The sequence below is a fragment of the Pseudonaja textilis genome, chromosome 5, assembly GCF_049901715.1.
Source record: "Pseudonaja textilis isolate UNSWEBS1 chromosome 5, rPseTex1.2, whole genome shotgun sequence".
Classification (NCBI taxonomy): domain Eukaryota; kingdom Metazoa; phylum Chordata; class Lepidosauria; order Squamata; family Elapidae; genus Pseudonaja; species Pseudonaja textilis.
Window position 1 is genome coordinate 2876391 of NC_141994.1, and position 21411 is coordinate 2897801.

A 21411-nucleotide genomic window follows, 5' to 3' on the forward strand; every position below is an offset into this window, starting at 1 on the left:
TTGCTTCAGTCAATGAATTATTTTAAATTCATTTCACAACAAATATGTTACTGAACATATGAGGATCTATCAGGACTTCAACAAAGGCTCATTCATTGTTATATAGTAAAGTTACTGGTAGAAAAATACTTGCTTTTTTAGTCCAAATCATAGTTGTATAATAAAGAGGAGGAGAAGTGACAAACAATTGACAAAATCATCTTAGATGAAAATTATTTGCCATACTTGTTTGGATGTTCATTTTTTTTTAGTAAATAAGAAAAGTAAATTATGGTTATCTTGTAAAACATGAATGAATAAAAGTATAGTCAAATGATTGATTAATAATGATACTAAGGTATTTAGTTTTTGATTGACAGTATGAGATTATATGTAATGTAATTGTAATTGAAGACTACGAAATGGAAGCACAAAACAATTTGTAAACCAACCGGCACACTGTATGTACACCTATGGAAGACAGCTTTATGTTTTTATGTTTTGTTTGTTTATGTTTGTTTTTAAAAACCAATAAAATTTAAAAAAAAAGAAAAGAAAAGTGAAAACTAAAAAGGATATTATTACTTGCTCTGTATTTTTAACCAAGAATTTCTATTCCCATTCTGGCTGATTTATCCTGATGCAGGATAAAAGTGTGCTGAAAATTTTCTTGCAAGATAAAAACCAAAAAGGAAAAAAATTAAAATAAGTACATTCTACTTTAGTATGAAGTTCGTTTTCTTATATTTTATGAAAAAGGGAACAAATTATAAGTCATTTATTTAGTCATCAACTTTTCAGTCAAGAAAATCAATTAGAAACTGAAAATGCAATTTTAAGCTGACATTAAAAGAAATGATCAAAAGAAACAATACTGATAGTTAAATCCATAATTTGAGGAGTAAAGGGGGCTTCCCTTTCTGTGCCTTCTAATCATTTCAAACTTTTGTCATAAATAAGAGATTGCTCTGTGCATTCTTTTTTAACTAAAGCTTTCTCAGCTTTTTCTTCAGCTCTTCTCAAGGGCAAGTAATATGTCACCCATATATTTTTTTTCCATATGCAACAGTAAAAATAGCAGCCGAAACATCTATTTAAGTCTTTTAAAAAGCAGAATAAAAGGGCTAATATTAACAGCTGCATCTTGTACATTTTCCCAACCTTTCATAAAGTTGAACAGTGAAGATTCCATTCTTATCACTTAAATTCAGATGAAATGCTTTAATTAATTCAAATTCAATATTAGAAATTCATAGGTCTGAAATATTCTATTTTCTACACAGGTTCTAATCTTTGGTGCCAAAATTCAGAGTCTCATGAGAAGTCATAGTTTGAAGGTAAGTAAATTTCATATTGACAAGGACAGATGAAAAATATTATCTGCTAAACTATTGTAAAAGAGTTAAAGTCTTCTAAAAACACAACAACCCAGAGCAGTTAGGTAGACTAGTCAGATCTTCATTGTGAAAAAATATGGGGAGTGGGGAATTCTAGATTTAATAGGATCCTGTCTCTACATCTGCTATGGAAACACATTAGGTCTACAGGTAAGAGAACCCACTAACTAATACCAAATAAGGCCATGGCCCTTCTATCAAGACTCCTTCTATCACTAAATATTAAGGGTTACCTAGCAGCCATGGAAACTATTATTATTTAATTTCTCATAATGCCTCAGAAACAACGCTACATCAAGTGAATTATAGGAAATGAAATATTATATAGACAGACAGTTGGTGTTGTTCATGGCAATGAGTTTAAAAAAAGGCACAACACAAAATCCCTATCACAGAGATCCTCAATTCAAGATCATCCATCCAAGTTCTTAATAATAAATACTATTACACCAAGCATGTCTAGAATTATTTCAGTACTGATGTTAATAATTATTGAACACTTTTGAGGAAACAGCAAATGTGAGCATTTATTTTCAAAACTTTGCACAGTACCATGAATGTAATTTACGCCGTATGCACAATTATTAGGCAAGTGATTATTTTGACCATATCATCATTTTATGCATATTTTCCACCTCCAAACTGTACAAACCTGAAGCTTAGTGGATATAACCATATCAGGTAATGTGTATTTATGTAATATGGAAGGATATGGCCTAAGGAGATCAACGCCCTATATCAAGGTGTGCATTATTAAGCAGCTTTTTTAACTCAGGCAAAATGGGCCAAAAAAAGATTTAAGTTTGAGTTTGAAAAGTCAAAATCATAAAAAGTCTTTAAGAGGGATGCAGCACTTGAAATTGCTAAGATATTGGGGCATGATCACAGAACCATCAAACATTTTGTTGCAAATAATCAACAGGGTCGCAAGAAATGCGTTGAGAAAATAAGACACACATTAACTGCCAAAGATTTGGGAAGAATAAAATGTGAAGCTACCAAGAACCCATTATCCTCCAGTACTGTCATATTCCAGAACTGCAACCTATCTGGAGTACCCAAAAGTACAAGATGTTCAGCATTCAGAGACATGGCTAAAATAAGGAAGGCTGAAACCCAATCACCACTGAACAAGAAAAAGTTGAAACGACAAGACTGGGCCAAGAAATATTGGAAAATAGATTTTTCAAAGGTTTACTGCCAATTTTTACAAGACACTTTCTTCAAGCAGTGCTACAGGAAAAAGTCTCCATCTTTTAAGAAGACCATGATTTTTATGCAGGACAATGTTCCATCACATTTATCAAAGTACTCCACTGCATGGCTGGCCTGTAAAGGCCTTAAAGATGAAAGAATAATGACATGGTCCCCTTCCTCACCTGACCTAAATCCTGTTGAGAACTTGTGGGCCCTTCTTAAATGGGAGATTTAAGGGTGAAAGAAAACAGTATACCACTCTGAACAGTGTCAGGGAGGCTGTGGTTGTGCTGCACAAAAACTTGATTGTCAAGAAATCAAGAAACTGAGAGAATCCACAAATGGAAGGCTTATGACTGTTATTGAAAAGAAGAGTGGCTATATTGATCATTGTTTTTTTTAACTGTTAGTAATGTTTTTTTATACATTTTGAGTATTATTCTCACTTTAACAGATGCAAATAAATGTGTGAGATGGTCATTTTTCATTTAATTGCATAATCATTCTGCACACTAATAGTTGCCCAGTAATTGCTCACATGTAGATATTCTCCTAAGAAAGCCAAAACCTCACATTTACTTTCTTAAATATTCAGGTTTGAAATTTATTCACATTTTGGATTGACTGAGAGCATCGTAGTTATTCAATAATAAAATTCATCCTCCAAAATGCAACTTGCCTAATAATTGGGCACACAGTGTAAAACTTGTTAGAATCTGTGACATAGTAATTACTCACAGTTAGGATTTAAGCGAACAATTCAGTCAAATTATCAAGTTTCTTCATTCATTAAACATTCACTAAATGACAATTTTTTAAAAAATCAATAGTGAAAATGGCTAAGTAAGACATAAATGGCTAAATAGCTATCAGCACAGAAAGAACTTTTAATGAAGCCACAATTATTATTATAATCGGGTATTAGCTTATGATTTATAATCAATCACCAATAATCCAGCTTTAAAAACTGGGTCTAAGTAGTACAATACCAATTATGAATGAAAAACACTTTACTCCTAATATTTTGCTGCCATAGGATGGGAGGTACAAAATTGATAATTTATAGGGTAATGGAATTCAAATTTTACAGAGCTTCAGCCTCCCTCAGTTACAGTTCTGATAGATGTATAGTACAAACTTTGGGAATGTCACATCATTAAAAATTTCATGGTTAGTTTACCTTTAGAAAAAAAAATTGCAACTATTTTCATATATTTATATTTATTTTCCTTCACTATACTTCTGGGAACACAGACACAAACACACATATCTGAATGTACACATGGGTACTATTATGCTAGTTGAGCATTTGAATCTTATAATGATGAACCAGGATAAAAATGCTTTTTATGCTGTTACTTTTCAATATTCACACCATAGTAACTTAATGAATAGAGAGCCCAATTAGAGAAGAGTATCAATTTGAGCAAGGTCATCTAATTAATTATTATTTGGCTTTTACATGAGATGTTTTTGATTAGATCTTCTTTGGTTGTTGTAAGGCATCCAGAATCAATATCCAAATTGGGTAGTCATATAAATTCTATAAATTAATGAATAGTAATATTGCCAAAAAAAACAAGTAAACCCTCAAAATCTTGTGTCAACTGAGACCTGAAAGGAAGGAGAAATAGTCTGAAGTCCATTTTTATCTCTAAGGTGACTCAACCACTTGCAATCTCAGTAAGCGGGGTGGGGATCACAACTCCTAGCTGGCAAGAGGAATTCTTAGCCAGTAGGTTAAGAAATTACAATATTTAAACATTCTGAGTAAAGAAATTGCAAAAAGGAAATGAGTTGAAAGAATTTTTTTTTAAAAAAATAAATCTTTGAGACCCTTAAAACAGCAGTCAGAAATAAAAATACATATTTGAACTCAAACCAGAAATTAAAACATAGAAAGCTCTATAAAAAAGGTAATTTTTACAAATTTATAGAATACCTGGGGTAAGTATAGGACTTGGTGAAAAGTTTGTACTATTAAAATATAAGCACTATCAATGAATTTGTTAAACAATACAGATCCTTAAGAATGAAATCCATATTTGTTTGTCCTGCCTATCCCCAAATTATCCAAAACTGAACCCATGATACATATCCTTTAATTTAAAAAAAGATTTGTTTTGGAACTCAATTGTGTTGGTTCATATTACAGTGGATCATTGCTTCTTCCACAATGCTACAATTCTAAGAGATGGAGGGAAATCAAAGCAGACTTTTTTCTCTCTCTCTGATCAAAAGTAACTACTGCTAAACTGACTTCTCTCTAAAAAAAGGTACAGGTTTGCATTCGTAACCTATATGATGTTGAAGCTCTGAATAAAACTCATAAGAACAAAGTAAAATCATAATGTTGCTGCTTCTGTAATTCTCTACACTGAGTCACCTTTTCCACTTCATAAGGTTATACTAACTGAAAGAACAAATTGTTTCTTTTGCAGGAATGTCATTTCTTTAAGATGCTTAAACACATGACAACTGACATATGCTATGCCAGTTTGCTATGAATGTCTTGAACAGAGAAAGAGAAGAGAAAGACATCCCAGAAGAGATTAGTAAGAGGTCAGTAATGGATTTGAATACTGAAATGTTGCTTCTATCATTAAATCAACAATGTACTTCTAGTATGTACCTAATAGTGTACCCAATGCTCCTATCAATTCTGCAGCTATTTCAAATCACTCTTTGTAATGCATAAGGTTGCTTCTACATTGCTAGAATAACAGATCAGACTTCTCTTAAAGACTTGCTTTATTCAAAACATCACAAATAACATAAAAAGGTACACAATATTTTCTGATAAAGATGCCCTCTATTCAAATATTCCAACCCAAATGGATTGTTGTCTATCTACTGGCTGCTCTTTCACGCTCTATAAATCATGTCTGCTTATGCTACAGTTTCTGACAATTATTGAAAGAGCTGCTAGAAATAGCTTACCTGCCAGTTAGTAAATAAAACAGAAGCTTCACACTATTCCTACCCACACCCTCAATTTATATTGCATTGATACATGCTTCCCCTAAGTGAAATATGAACAACGTACAGTATATAAAAGCATAACCATCCCTAAAGGATTTAACAGATTAATAGAGATGGAAGGGACCTTGTACTGTAGGTCATCTAGTCCAACCCCCACCCAAGCAGGAGACCCTACACCATCTCTGACAAATGGCAGTCCAATCTCTTCTTAAAAACCTCCAGTGATGAAGCTCCCACAACTTCCGAAGCCAAGCTATTCCATTGGTTGATTGTTCTCACTGTCAGAAAATTTCTCCTTATTTCTAGGTTGAATCTCTCCTTGATCAGCTTCCATCCATTCTTCCTCGTCTGGCCTCGGAAAATAGCTTCAACCCTTCCTCTCTATGGCAGCCCCTCAAAGATTGGAACACTGCTATTGTGTCTCCCCTAGTCCTCTAGTCATGCCCAGTTCTTATAACCATTCTTATATGTTTTAGTCTCCAGTCCCCTATCTTGCTTGCTCTTCTCTGCACTAGGTTAGGGTGCATATCAATGGGACCCTGATTTTAGTAAAAGTTCTGCTTGAAGTCACAAGGTTATTTTTTATGTATGCGTTGCAAGTTTGAAGCTTCAACTTCCAAGCATTGCTTTGCACATATGCAACTGGTACGCTATTGCCTAATTCTAGAAAGTTCCCTGACCAGTCTACAGCTTTTCTGAAATCAGCCAAGATCAGTTAAATGGTGCCTAGCTGCAGCCTTATAAACATGAAACCATGACAGCTATCCAAAATGGTATTTCTTTCTTACAAACAGTACATCTTAATCAATATTCTGGTGTAGTAATATTTTCCCCTCTTTAACATAAAAGTAATAGGAGAAGGGAGGGGGAGAGAGAGAGAATACGACCTCATGGAAATTTTTACTTCTAATACTTTTAAGTATATCTGGTAACTGTTAAAACTAATCACTTAAACAAAGCATAGGCATAAAGAGGATTTTTGAATAAAATAAAATAGAATGAAGAAACAATGATTAAAGAAGCTAGTCTCAAAAGTCAGAGAGATAGTGCTTTCCATTTTTAGTTAAATAAAAAATATCATTGTTCTATATACCAATGGCAAAACTTAAAAGGCAACTAGTCAGCTTGCAAGAATTATAATTATAATCCAGGTCACAGGTGGGATTCAAAGTTTTTTTGATGATCATGTGACCGGGTGGGCATGGCCAACTCGACATCACTCATGCTGAGGGATGCTCTCGTGACCATGGGAATGCTGCAACAGTTGTAAGTGTGAAAAACAGTCATAAGTCACTTTTTTCAGCACCATTGTAACTTTGAATGGTCACTAAATGAACTGTTGTAAGTCAAGGATTACCTGTACCACAATACAAAAAGTTTCTTTCCTTGAAAAAAGCTATCCTAAATATCAATCATTACATTAAAAATACTCAAAAGCTGGGATTACAATTCAGGCAGCGTGCCAGAGCACCTTGAGGAATTAAGAGTTAAATGCAATAACTATCAGCAGCCAATTCTTGCTCATAAAGTGAAGCCCTTTAGCAGAAAGGTCATTTAAGTTCCCCAGAAAGAGCACGCCCAGGAAAAGCAATCCTTAGATCCATTTGCACCACTTAAAGATACCAGCTGATCTCTCTCACCACACAAGATATCCTAAGGAAATCATCCAGATTTAAGGAAAGACCACATACCCCACAGAAAGGCAGTAAAAAAATCAGTGCCAAGATTGCATCCAGCCTCTTGAAAGTACACCCCAATAAGACAGTGCCAGGAACCACTAAAGTAGTGAAGGAAGACCTCCTCCCCAGATAGAAAAAGAAACCATGAGGTCTGTAGGGGCCGTGCACAAGCGCACCAACGTGCCTACCATCCCTGTCCTATTGTTTCTTTTATTTTTCTTATATGTATCCATGTATTCATAACTATGTTTTTACTTATATTATATTATTATATGTATCCATATGTATCCATTATATTATATGTATCCATGTATTCATAACTATGTTTTTACTTATATTATATTATTATATTATATTACTATATTACTATATTATATTATTATACTATATTATCTTGTAAGAAATTGACAAACCAAATAAAATAAATAAATAAATAAAATAAAATGCCAACTTTATACACATAGCACGTAGAATCTCCACCTAATAAATTATAATTTATAATGTATTTACTAAAATGGTACTTTCTTCTTTTTGGTCCATGATTTATTTTTTGGCAGTAATAAAGTCTCCTGCCACATGAAAGTGATTGTGCAGGCCCTGGATTTTATACTTTTATACAGACAACTATCCTACCAGCTATATCCTAAGTGAAATTCTACATCATGGATGTCAAACTCATGTTGTCATAGCAGTGTCACATGAAGCATCAAAAATTTTCCCCCCCTTCGCTAAACTGGGAGTGGGCATGCCCAGGTGACACATCCGGCCCGTGGGCCAGAAGTTTGATAGAAACTACAAATTCAGAACCAATGGTATAATGAAACTTCCACTGCTTTCATAAAGATGGGATTAGGATCATGTACCTGAGTTTTCTATTCTATCTTACAACCCATGTAAATCTAAGCACTGAGTAGTTCTGTGACTAGAAAAATGAACTTTACTCTAATATTGGGTAGTTTTCCAATTATTTATTAGAACTGAAAAACTCTGCCTTTCTTTCCCCAAATCACAAACACATATCCATCATAAACAGATCTGGTAAATAAAAGGCTCAGTAGGTAGCGGATGTAATACTGCTTAAACCCTTATTAATGGCTTCCAATAAGTGCAGAGGAAAGACAGGATATCAGGTCCCATAGATCTCTATCAGGACCTTGCCATTCTGGTGGGAGAGGGAAGGATTTGGGTTATGTTTGCATGGGATTTTCCTTTGTTCCTTTTCTCTTCTTTGATGTGCCTTTGGGATGTTGGGAATGGGGAAAGGATGTGCCTTGAGCCATCTGTTTTGTCTCACCACTGGTGGAGCTGAGATCATGGTACCTGGGAACTGCCTGTTATCACCGTCTTAGCCTGAAATCCTCACAACATCTTTGCACCTTTGGATTGATTCAAAGATGAACTGGAGATCTGGACGGGGCTTGAAAGGAGCGGTTTTAACCTCATGCTCCAATGTGCGAAATTCAGATTCTGCCTACACTCTGTCTGCTATCGCTATCGTCAAATAAAAGTTCCTTTTGAAATGCCCTTTGTTTTAAGAGTTCTGCTTTCCTGAGAAGGCTGGTGAGATGGAAAAATTATAACTTGGCAATAAATAAAAATATATTATGTTAAGTTATGTTTCATAGTATAAAATAAAATCATGTAAAGCGTTCAAATCAATCACAGACTGAAAAGATTGGAAGGAATTTAGAAATCACCCAGTCCAATTAAATATACCTAGTCCAGTACAAGAATCTACTGCTACAGCATCTCCATAGACGAACATCCTGTCTCTGTGTTTAAAATGTCTCCAGTGAAGGAGAATCTGCCACCTCTGTGCCACAGTTGAACAGTTCTTACTGTTATCCTTAAGTTTTTCTTTCCAAGATCTTTATCACTGGATATGCTTCCAGTTTGTCAGGATCCCACTTAAATTGCAAAATCCAGAAGTGGACACAAATTTTAGATGTCATTAGGGCAATAGTAAGGAAGAACCAGAGATTCCTTGAACTATGAAGTATCTTTGTTTTTTTGCAGTAAAGCAAGAGTGTTGTTTTTTTCTCAGGGAAAAAACAAGTGGCTCTCCATATGCACAAAGGTAGAGACAGCTGGATATAGTTTTCCAATTAGCCATGTGAGTCTTCCAAATGTGCTGCTGTCGCTCCACTGTCCGTAAAAGTGAAGGTATAGCAAGACTTATATACTACTTCAGAGTGCTTTATAGCCTTCTCTAGGTGGTTTACAGAGTCAGCATATTTCCCCCAACCATCTGGGTCCTCATTTTACTAGCCTCAGAAGGATGAAAGGATGAATCATAGTAGCCAAAAAGAAAGGAGATTGGGAAGGAAAGGCTAGCCAAGCCTATATTTTGTGTGACTGCATCCTAAAATATGTTCTCTAAGACTCAGATTAATTGGTCTTAATATAAATTAACTTAACCTGTTTGGGGGAATTTCACATACCCAAACACTGCAATAGCCTTCCATTTATGGCCTATTAGCCACTTTCATCCTTGTGGTTGCTATTCCAGAATTTAAGGTATAAAAACTACAAAGTTTGACACTACTCAAAATTGCTTCTCTATTTCCTTATCATTCATTATTTTTTAAAAAATATATATGATACATTCTAGAAAAAAATTGAAAACACATGAGTCAAAATGGAAACAATTATGTGAATGTAGGAAGAAAAAATGTGTTGGTGATATCACTGGCAATATTTAATCAGATTATAAGGTATGTAACCATTTTATTTACAGCAAAACTATGTTCCACAGAAACTATAGTTGTCTATTATAATTGTCTATTATAAGTCACAATGTTGTACTCATTCTAAGTAAAAACCAAGCAAAATATCTTTATGACTCTATTAATTTATTAGATCCATTAGCCAACACTTTTGGAAATCCAGTATAATGAGTAAGAATTCTCTGTATCTACATATTCAGTGATTTAGAGCCAGATTAAAAGCATTCAACAGCAGCAACAACATGAAATACATGTGGGACTATATTTATGGACTACAAGATTCAGTGTTAAAAAGTCAAAACGATTTTGTTATCCAGGTAAATGCAAGAATGGATGAAGTTGTCTATTTCTTTGTTCTTTATTAAAAAGAGGTGCTACCTGATTGGTCGATTCTCTTTACTATCAAAAAGTGAAAAGATAACTTCAAGTTCTTCTCCTAGATTGGAACACATCAAACTCTTCATCTGCACAAAGAGATGGTGGCTGCTTGCTGGGATTGGTGTGTCTTTTTTGTGATGACGATGCTCCATCTAAATACAGAGTGCCACACAAATATCAGACCAGTTCATGCTAATTTTAATTCATGAAATATAAACATACAAAAAGGCATTTTCTTGCTCATCACTTTATTTTGTCAACTACTTACGACTGTTTAAATCAAACATTTGAAGTTGTTCATCTGTTTCTTGTGAGACAATACTAGACAATATGAATCTTATTTCTAGATTCAATAGCCAATCATTATTTCAGATAAACACAAAGGTCACTTTTTCACATGTTCATTACATTTTTAGCACCCTTTCCCAGAAATCTCTGGGTAGATTTAATACTTTTCTTTTTGCATGACAATCTTGTAAATTAGGGCAGAGAGAGAGAGGGAGGAGGGAGGGAGATTGTAACACAGCAGCATTCACCCATAAATAAAGTGAGTTATTTGCTTACCAATCTGTACAACTCTGTAATACTGATTTCCTCTGGATCCACCATTGCATATTCCTTTCTTGGAACCAAATCTAGCCCTAGCTGTCTGCAAATGTATACAAAATGTCTAATTAAAAGAGCAATTTAAAATCCTTAGCTGAAATCTATAGAAAACATAGGACTTTAAATCTGAAACAATCAGTCGTTCTTGTTACCATTATCTCTGCATACTTAACAGGAAAAATATGCAATGTACCATTTGCTCTATGATTACTGCAAATTACAGATAATAAAAAGCAGTATTAATATACCACATTTATACTATTTCTATTGCATGATTTTATTCTTTATTCAATCTCTACCTATTATCCAGCTTTAAAAATTATGTACTAAAACACCAGTAAGGGATTAATAGCAAATAACTCACATTGTTGACAATACAGTCCGGGAAAAGAACAGCTTAGGAAAGCAAAATAGAAAGGCTATGTTTTTATCGTGAAATCAATATAAAAGTTAGAATTAAAATAGAGCTGCTTTTAACTAAAGCCAATACCCTGTCAGTTTCTAATACTCATAAGAGCTGTGCAAAAGTTTAAAAAGGCTAGTTTTTAGGCAACATTTGGGAACAACTGCATCTTCCTATCTTCTATCTTTCTTTCTCTTTTTCTTTCTTTTTATCTATCTATCTATCTATCTATCTATCTATAAACAAATCAGCTGTGTACAAACACACATTTGGGACAGAGATCTGGAAGAAGATGCAGTTCTCCCCAAATATTTGTATGTATGTATGTTTGTATATATGTGTATACAATTACTTTGTTTCCCTTTTTTCCTAGCTAGTTGACCTTGGCTGGTCTCAAAAAGGTAAACAGATTAGAATATTCGGTGTAAAACCATCAGATAATCCCAGAGCAGTGGGCTAGACTGCAAAATTAAATAAAAACATCTTAGAAGTCAATGATAATATTTCTGGATTGCATACTTCTGAAATAGAAATTTACTCATATGACATAGTTCATTTTTAAGGCCTGTCCATTTATCTGTCAGGAAACATACATCACAGAGATATAAAACATGGCCCTAATATATTTGGCATTTTTGAAGAATGAACCAAAGGAGCTGTACATCCACCACCTTACTATTGGAATGTAGATGTTAAAAGGAAATGAAAGCACCAAAATCTTTTCTAGACAGCTCTTTTTTCAAAGATGATCAACCAAGAGAAACCCAGTTTTTATTCTTTCCAACAAGCTTCCTCTCTGTTCTATAGAGGCTCGAGTTAATCTTTCAAATTCAGCAAGGTACGATCAAGATCAGCAGGAGCTATGCCTGGCAGCATTCAAAATATATCCAACAAAATATTGTTCTATGAATTCTTCACTTTCCAAAACATTTAACAGTGTTATGTATTCAGTAATAAGCAAAGTGAAAGACTTTGATATGGAATGCATTTAGTAAGCATAAACACATGAACAAATACTTGTTTATCATAACAATTCTAACAGTGGGCTGATTTATTCAAGGTTTTCAAGCAAATATTCAGGTAACAGCAAAGACACCGATTTTTTGAATGCTTTAAGTGAGCGGGTACTTTTCTTACTTCGTAACTTTTTCTGACTCTATCCAAATAGAAATTCATCTCACTCAGTGCAGCAGAACGAATGAAATTTAGATGCAATATCAGCCAAAGCAATAGAAGCACTAACAATATTTATTTTTGAAAATTAAATAGCAAGTCTTTGAGATAGGTCTAATAGTGTTCCTCTTCACCTAGGGACATCTAAAGAACATTTTGCCCCTGGCACAATCCCATACGATAGGTAATCCTTTATTTACAAACACAATTTGGACCAGAATCTTGGGTGTTGAACGAAGTGATCATTAAATGAGATGTGTCTCATTGACTACAATCCCGGTTGTGGTCATTAAGCCGACAGAATGAAATAGCTACATGCTTCAGTTCAGCTCTTCTTTGTGCACAGAAGGAAACTGTTCCATCAGGCTTTTGGATCAGAGCTTGGATCTTCATGATCTCAACCTTGTTTCTCGACTCCCCAGGAGGAGTTTGTCTTCCCTCAATGCATTCAAAAGAACTGCTCTGGTGGATTGCAAGAACAGAGGTTGGATCTTCAGGATATGAGCTCCATTCCTCCACCCTGGCTGAGGAATTCAGCTGCTCTCAGTAAGCAAGTCTTTCAACAAGCTCCCAGAGACAAGAGGGAGTAGGCCACAGCAATTTGCAAACTTCCCTCTTGGCCTCCCCACTGACTTTCTGGGGAAGCCAAGAGATGGTGACTACAAATGGTCATCATATGATCACAATTATGTGACAGGGGAGGGGGGAGATCACAATTATGTGACGGGGAGGAGGGACACAACACATTTTTTGATGGCTGGGCAGGAGTGCTTTATGGACCATAAAGTATATTTCAGAGTCACTGTAATTTTGAATGGTTGTTAAATATTTGGTTGTTAAGTCAAGGACACACTATTTTATAGAACAGACATGATGATCTTTCAGGATTTCCTTGCATAGTATCAACGTGATGAGAAAGATCTACATGGTCAGCTCCTATTGTCTCTGTCTGGAACATCCAAACCATAACATGGTGCTATCCTATGTTACTGAACAAAGAAGGGTATAAATTCAGGCAATTGGCAGCATTCAAAGAACTATAGGACTTTTCTTACCATTTCTTTTTGCCTGCAGCCTTCACAATTTAAGACAAACGTCTTCTGATCTCCTACAAAATTGTCTCAAATAGACAGAAGACTTTGGCAAGTAAAGAACTGTCTTCCAATTAAGCCAGAGGTTTACTAGAAATTGTCTATTGAGTATAAATAGCCTAAGGACATCAATAAATTTTTTTTAAATCTTCTTACTGAAAAGCTGCTTATTCTTTATGTCACAGCCACTTGCAACAAGCTGTCACCACACAGCAAAATCCACTATCTTTTTGTCATCTTGCCATAAACATTGAAGTAACGATAAATGGCAACCAATATAACAGTTGTATCAATTGACTCTTACTCACTCATTGCCCCAATCTAAGCGAGCAGTAATGTGCCTTTTTACATCCTTCATCCGATCAAGGGTCAGGTGTCCCACCAGCACCTGCCGTCGCAGATCTAAGATTTCATTCATTATATGCCACAGTCGATGAAATAGATCACCTTCATTTCTCTGTCAAATACAGAAGTATCAAAGTCATGTAGCTTATTCAAATCTGTTGCTGTTCCAGAAGTATAATTCAGGAAAAGAGGGAAAACCATGTTTATTAAGATGGAAATAGTCAAAATAAATTATTTTTTTCTTTAAAAAAAACCTCTTCTTTATTTAAATACACATTTATGGATGTATAGTTTGCTTTGATAGTGAGTTTCTTCTTATTTGAATGCAAATAAAAGGTAGGCTATTCCATAAATAATCCTCTTCCTCCCCTCCTCTCCCTTCCGTTCCTTTCCTTCCCTTCCCCCTTTTTCTCACAACCTTAAAAACTTATTCCCTCATTCATTTACTTCTGGACAGATCAAATGAAGTGACAAATATGTTAAGCATTACAATTTTCAAAGGCAAATACATACTTCTCAGCTCACAGTTCAGAAGAAAAGTTCAATGCCTTCATAATACTGAATAAAATCTATATGGAAGAGAATCTGGAGAAGACTCATATCTTAGAGCCAATATAGTGAATGCCAGGTTAAATAAATAACTGGTTTAACAATGAAATAAGGCAGCATTCTATATTTCTTTGTTTTTAGAAAGTGGATAAATATTCGAGTACCTCACATTCATTATTGTGTTCAATGTCTAGCATCTCCTAAAAGGTGAGACAGTTCTACAACAGCTTTTGACTGAGATGTCCCAAAGGTGCTTTTTCAAGAGGCGACTGGACTTTCTGGTTTTTCTTTGAAAACGTTTCACTTCTCATCAGTGCTGAAGAAGCTTCTTGGATGAGAAGCAAAGCATCTTAAAGAAAAACCCAAAAGTCCAACTGCCTCTTGAAAAAGCACCTTTGGGACCGTGACCTGGAGGACTGAGAATCTGCAGAGACTTTTGACTGAGAACACTTTGATAAAAATCTAGCATTATTTCTTGTTTAATAGCAATTAAAGAAATGGGGAAGATTATTCTGTTTGAGCTGCTCAATCTCCGTCTTAAAACTAATACCAATACACAGACTCCCAGCCACCATAAACAGCTCAGCATCTTTTGAGATAACTATTATACCATACTGAATAGAAATGTGATCCGTACTATGACACAAGTGACTGGCATATTAAAGGTCTGATCTACAGGCAGGCCTTGTCTTCAGCTGCATATAATCTGTTTCATTTTGATACTGGCAATATCAAAATGTCTCTATAATCAAAATCAGTGAAAGAAAATACCATATAAAGTATTGATTAAAATCCATGTGTACTATTCATATACGAGTCAAGATCCTTCTCAGTTCTTCTTTCTGGACTAAGAATCTACATGCTGTTCCAAAAATAACATAGTCTGCTTTGACTGCAATCACGACTTGTTATAGAAATTGGAGATCAATCTAGGGGTCTTCCTTACCCCTCTCAGTCCACCATCAAATCACTATTAACTTTCCACCATCAGGTTACCAAGAGCAACTACTTAAAGGAACAATCGTAACTCACTTTGTGAATTGCTTTCTAAAGTTACAGTATGTTTTTAATAAATAAGCTAATATTTGTTTGGACAGCAGCTAAATATACCATTACCATTGTTATGCTTTCTTTTGATATTATACACTGCATATGTTTCTTCAACACAGATAAGATTACATTGTTTTCTTCTGTTGCATATTCTGTTTTGAAGTACTGTGAACATATTGTCAAAAAGCAGTAAAATAGAACCTCAAGTCACGACCGTAATCTGTTCCAGGACTCTGATTGCAACCCGATTTGGTCGCGAACGGAAGCGAAACTGACTGCGCATGTGCCTACAGTTCAGCGCATGCATGGAAGGGGAAATTGCTGAGGCTGTACTCATCAGCACCTGAAGATCTGTTCACGACTAGAAGCGACTATTTCCCCAAATTTTTGGTTGTCACCCGACTTGATCACGAACAGAAGTGTTCATGACCCGAATTTCCACGGTACTGTATACACAAATACAGTATATTTTTTTATTGACAAATAATGATTTATTTACCACATAAAGCTGTTTCCACATTGTCCCCCAGTCTCTTAAAGTGGAAGTCATCTCTGTAATAACAGAATCTTCTGCTGGAATAATAATTTCAAACTGCCTATTGAAATCAGAAGAAAAAAATGTCAAATAAAAATTAAAAAAGTAACATTACTTTATTCAACTAAAAATGTTGCTTTGGTAATTGAGTGTGGAATTTCTGGAATTTCTTGAAATTAGCCAATTAAAGGAGTCATAAACAAATATTTAAGTGTGCTTGTAAGGTCCTGCCTCTCCAGTTTTTTCAAGAAAGCAGAACTCTTGAAATGATTATCATTTCAAAAGGAACTTTTTTTGAAAGACAGTGATAACAAAGGAAATGTAGGCAGGATCTAAGCGTGAGGTTAAACCGCTACAAGCAAAGCCCCTCCAAATGTCCAACATTGAGCCAATCTCAAGATGCGAAGATGTTTTGAGAACCTCAGGCAGAAAAGGTGATAACTGTCAACTCCCAGGTGCTTTAGTTTCGTTTTTCTCCAATGGTGACATACAGCAGATGGCTCAAAGCACATTCTTCTACCCCTCCCTAAGATGAGCCAAGGCACATTCCTTCCCCCGCCCTATTTCCCACAAGGTACAGCAAAGCAAAGGAAATGAAACCCCATGCAAAGAATCTCCTCCAAGCCTCCCCCCTTCCACCAGAATAGCAATGTCCCAATAGAGAACCATGGGACCTGACAGTGCCTTAAGGAGGGTATTACGTGATAACTCATCAATACATCAATTCAATACACCAATGGCATGCAACCATTTGGTGCCCAAAACTTTACAAGTGGCAGCATCTAGGACAGGGGTGTCAAGCTCAAAGGCCTGCAGACTGGATCCAGCCCACAGGGTGCTTAGATCTGGCCTGTGGGGCCGGCCTGGAAATAGCAAAGAACTGGCCTGCAATGTTTCTGCTAGCAAAAATGGTGTTTGGATGGGGCTGCAGTTTTGGCCACCAGAGTGCTACAGGAGGCCTTCCAGGCCCAAAACAAGGCCTCTGGAGTGCTCCAGGAGGTTGTCCAGGACCAAAACGGGGCTGTCATGGTTCCAAACCAAGCCAGCAAAAGAAGAGGCAACACTGTAAACAGAATGGGTCTCTTTACTGGAATCTCAGCTTGGCACGTGGTAAACAATACAAGTAAAAGGGTTTCTAGCCAGCATTACTGGCTTCTGCTAGCCAGCTAGCTATACAGACTCAGCATGCTCTGCCCTCCTGTTTCCTGTTGCTCCTGGCTGGCTCTAGTAAGTCTGGTTGCTCCCTGGCCAGCTCACTCAAGTATTTTCGGGGCCTGGCTCCAGCAAGTGCTCTTTGAGCCCGGTTGCTCCCTGGCTGGTTCCAGCAGGTCTGGATGGCTTTTGAACTGATTGCAGCTGGCTTGCCTTCCTGGCTCCTCTCCCAGCGTGAGTCCCATCACCCACCACCCATCTGTGATCCCATGCAGCCTCCTCCCCCAACATGTGTGTGGCAACTCCGAAATGGCGTGTTGTGGCAACTTTAAATGGCGCACAGTTTTGGACATTGACAAGCAGCCCTCTCTACGTATCTGGAAAAGAGCAAGCACATACACAGATTAGTGGACCCGTGGCCCACCCTGGGTGTCCTGCCTAGACTTCAGGGGATTTTCCTTATGAAACTTTTGATCAGTCTTTCAGCCTGTATGCCTCGGCTCCTCAACCATTAGGCCTCAACCATTTCAACAGACTAAGTGCTGCAGGATCCCCCTTTACACCCGAGAATCTAATACTTAAACCTATTTCATACTGGATGTCCCCATCCACCATTATGGGTCTGGGCGGGTGAGGGGTCAAGGGTCTACTGTTTGATGCCACCACTGGCTTCAGCAGGCTGCTGTGGAAGACTGGATGGACCTTCCCCAGTAGGAGTGGAAATTTTAACTGCACTGCTACGGGGTTGATTATTCTGACTATAGGGAATGGACCCAGGTATTTTGGGCCCAGATTTTTGCAAGGCAGCTTCAGTTTAAGGTATTTTGTGGTGAGGTATACCTTTTTCCCTATGCGGAATGGCTCTTGTGGTGACCTTTTCTTATCCGCCTGGAGTTTTTGTGTCTCAGCTGCTTTTATCAGTGCTTGCTTGACATTCCCCCAAACTCCCCACAGGTTGTCCATCCACTCCATCAGGGTGCCTGATGAGGAGCCTTCCCTAGGGAGCTTGGGAATAGGGATGAAGCCCACCCTGTGTACCACCTTAAAGGATTTTTGCCCCATACTGCTGTGTATGGCATTACTATATGCCACCTCTGTGATTGGCAGAAGCTCTGCCCAATCATTCTGCTGATAGGTGATGTAACATCAGAGATACTGCTCAACCATCGCATTGGCTCTCTCCGCAGCTCCGTTGGTATTCAGCTGAGGCCTTGTGAGGAACCAATTGCCTGAAGAAATTTGGCCATAAATTGGACTCCTTGGTCCAATATTATCCTTCTTGATGCCCCATGTAGCTGGTAGACATGGATCAGGAAAAATCTGGCCAGCTTTCAAGCTGAGAGCAAGCCTGGATATATGATGAAGTGGGCCTGCTTGGAAAACAGATCTATCACTGTCCAGATCACTGTGCTCCTGTGGCTCTCTGGGAGGTCCAAATAAAATCCATGGTGAATTCCTCCCATGGCCTAACAGTGTTGGCAACCAGCTGCAGCAGGCCTGGCAGTTTCCCCGGCCTGGTTTTCATAGCAGCATAGGTCAGGCAACTTTTTACATAGGCCTCGATGTCCTTTTTCATCCATGGCCACCAGAACTGCCTATTGGCCAGGTGTAGTGTCTTCAGGAAACCGAAATGACCGGCTTGTTTGACATGGTGGCAGCATTGGAGCACCTGTGTTCTTAGTACACTGGGAACATATAGTTGACAAAGTGTTATTCAGGATCGGGGTGCTTGAGGATCTGCTCCTGGGCAAACAGGCCTTTAAGAGTGTCAAAGGCTCACTGGCACTCCACAGTCCACTGAAGGGCCTGGTTGGGCTGGGGTTTGGTCACAGCAGGTTTGGTTTTAGTAGGCTGGTGATCGGCAAAGCTACTCAGGCAAATGAGGGTATATACTGCCTATAGAAGTTTGCAAACCCCAGGAACAGGGGTGGAATCCAACTGGCACAACAACCAGTTCAGGGAGCACACACATGCATGTCAAGCACACACAGCATATGCGTGTGCACTACCAGCTCTGGCAAGCATTTATCTTCTCCAGCTGACGAGCGGCACTCAGCTGTGCTGTGCAAAGCAGCTGAGGAGGAAAACGCAGCCACTAAAGGACAGCCTAGAGCCCGGGTGGGTGGGAGGGCCAAACAGCAGACCAAAACCTCATCCCAGTGAACCGGTTCGATGTCAGTTGCTCTTTGGAGCTACTGGTTCTATAGAACTGGACCGAACTAATAGGATCCCACCCCTGCCCAGGAAGCTCTGCAATTGCTTACACATCCTGGAAGCCTGCCACTCCAGGACAGCTTTCACATTGGCAGGATCCATCATCACTCCTCCACTAGATATCCGAAAACCCAAATAGTCCAAATTGGCAAAATGAACCTCACACTTAAACAGTTTTACATACAGATGTGCCATGAATAACTTTTTCAACAACTGCTGAACCAGTTGAAAGTGCTCCTCCATTGTCTCCGTATAAACTAAAATATTGTTCAGATAGACCAATATGCCCTTGTACAGGTACTCATGCAGCACCTCATTGATAAGTTGTATGAACACTGCAGGGGTCGCCAACCTTTTGGACCTCAGGGACCACCAAACTCATAATTTTAAATCCTGGGGATCACTAATATGAATTTTGACTGACGGTGGCTTGCTGACATTGCTAGGAGAGACAGAGAGAGAGAGATCTAATCTAACCTCTCTCCCTCCCTCCCTCTCTCTCTCTCTCACACACACACACAAACACACAGAGGCAGGGATGAGATTCAAATTTCTTAACAACTGGTTCTGTGGGTGTGGCCTAATTTGTGGGTGTGGCTTGGTGGCCATGTGACTGGCTGGGCATGGCTTGTATGTAAATATTATAAATATTTATATTAATATTGAATTTTTTTATAAAAAAACTTTTACCCAAAAATCAGGCAAAACAGGCAGGCAGATTGAGATGCTCACAGAATCACAGATTCATTCAGAGATCTATCTTTCTGACATCGGCTAGCTGAGTCTGTCACATAAAATTTGCTTGCAAGCAAACTCATAAAATTTTATAGTAAGCAAACTCACAAAATTAACTCACAACACACCATGTATGTAAATATTGATTTTTTTATTTTAAAACAGAGCAACTTTTACCCAAAATCAGGCAAAGCAGGCAGGCAGATTGAGTTGCTCACAGAATCAGATTCACTTAGAGATCTGTGTTTCTGCCATCAGCTAGCTCAGTCTGCACTGCTTCAGTTTTAAGGATATATGATCATACAGCATGATCTTAGGTACAGACATACAACATCAGTCAAAGTTGGCCATGGCGGTCATAAGTCAAGGACTGCTGTCAAATTGGAAAACAGTATAGGTAGTCCTCGATTTACAACACTTCATATTGCAACTGTTCAAAGTTACAACGCCACTGATGGCCATTTTTCATGCTTATGACCACTGTACTATCCCAATGGTCATGTGATTTACAGTCGGATGCTTAGCAACTGACTTGCATTTATGATGGTTGCAATGTGCTGGGTCCCTTTTGTGACTGTCTGACAAGCAAAATCACTGGGGAAGACAGCTTCACTTAACAACCATCTGACTGACTTAAACAACGATTCACAGCTGTGGCAAGAAAGCTTGTAAAATGGGTCCAAGCTCACTGAACAGCTGTCTCACTTAACAATGAAGATTCAGAGAAATCAGATTCACTTAACGACCATGTGACAGATTTAACACCTGCAGCAATGATTCCCTTCACAAACATGGCGAGAGAAGTCAGAAAATGGGGCAAATTGTTCACTTAACAATGTAAAATCTGAGTCTCAATTTGTGGTCATAAACGGAGGACTAACCTGTAGGAAAAGGCTGAATTGGATTGATTTGGGATCTGGCCAAGTGGCCATCAGAAGCATGTGGCATAAATAGAATTAATCTCCTCTGGTCAAGGCCGGCCATCTGTCTGATGGAATTAGAGAACTCGGTACATGCTCAGAGGCAGGGGAGAGAGAGACAGACAGCAGTGCTGGGTGGAAAATCTCCTTTCGTAATTAAGATGTTGGGTTTTTGAGAGAGTGGAGAAGGTGGGAGGATAGGCAGCCACCCCAAAGGATGCTGATATGGCATTTGGACTGAATTCTCGGACTTACATTGTCATTCAAAACAAAATGCCTCTTCCCCAGATTGTATCTCGG

General features: G+C 37.7%; 1 protein-coding gene across 4 annotated transcripts in view; it reads right to left on the reverse strand.

Annotated features, from left to right (window-relative positions):
* The window catches only part of DOCK4 (dedicator of cytokinesis 4), a 229095-nt gene that overhangs the window by 164032 nt on the left and 43652 nt on the right, over positions 1-21411 (reverse strand). For 3 of the 4 annotated variants that reach the window (XM_026713144.2, XM_087933987.1, XM_087933988.1), the window contains 4 exons: positions 16055-16151; positions 13920-14068; positions 10903-10987; positions 10339-10490 (listed from right to left, as the gene is read on the reverse strand). In XM_026713144.2, the coding sequence (XP_026568929.1) occupies positions 10339-10490; positions 10903-10987; positions 13920-14068; positions 16055-16151 (483 nt within the window). Of the gene's footprint in view, positions 1-10338; positions 10491-10902; positions 10988-11308; positions 11341-13919; positions 14069-16054; positions 16152-21411 lie in introns of those variants that run through there. The other variant, XM_087933989.1, reaches the window with a different exon arrangement.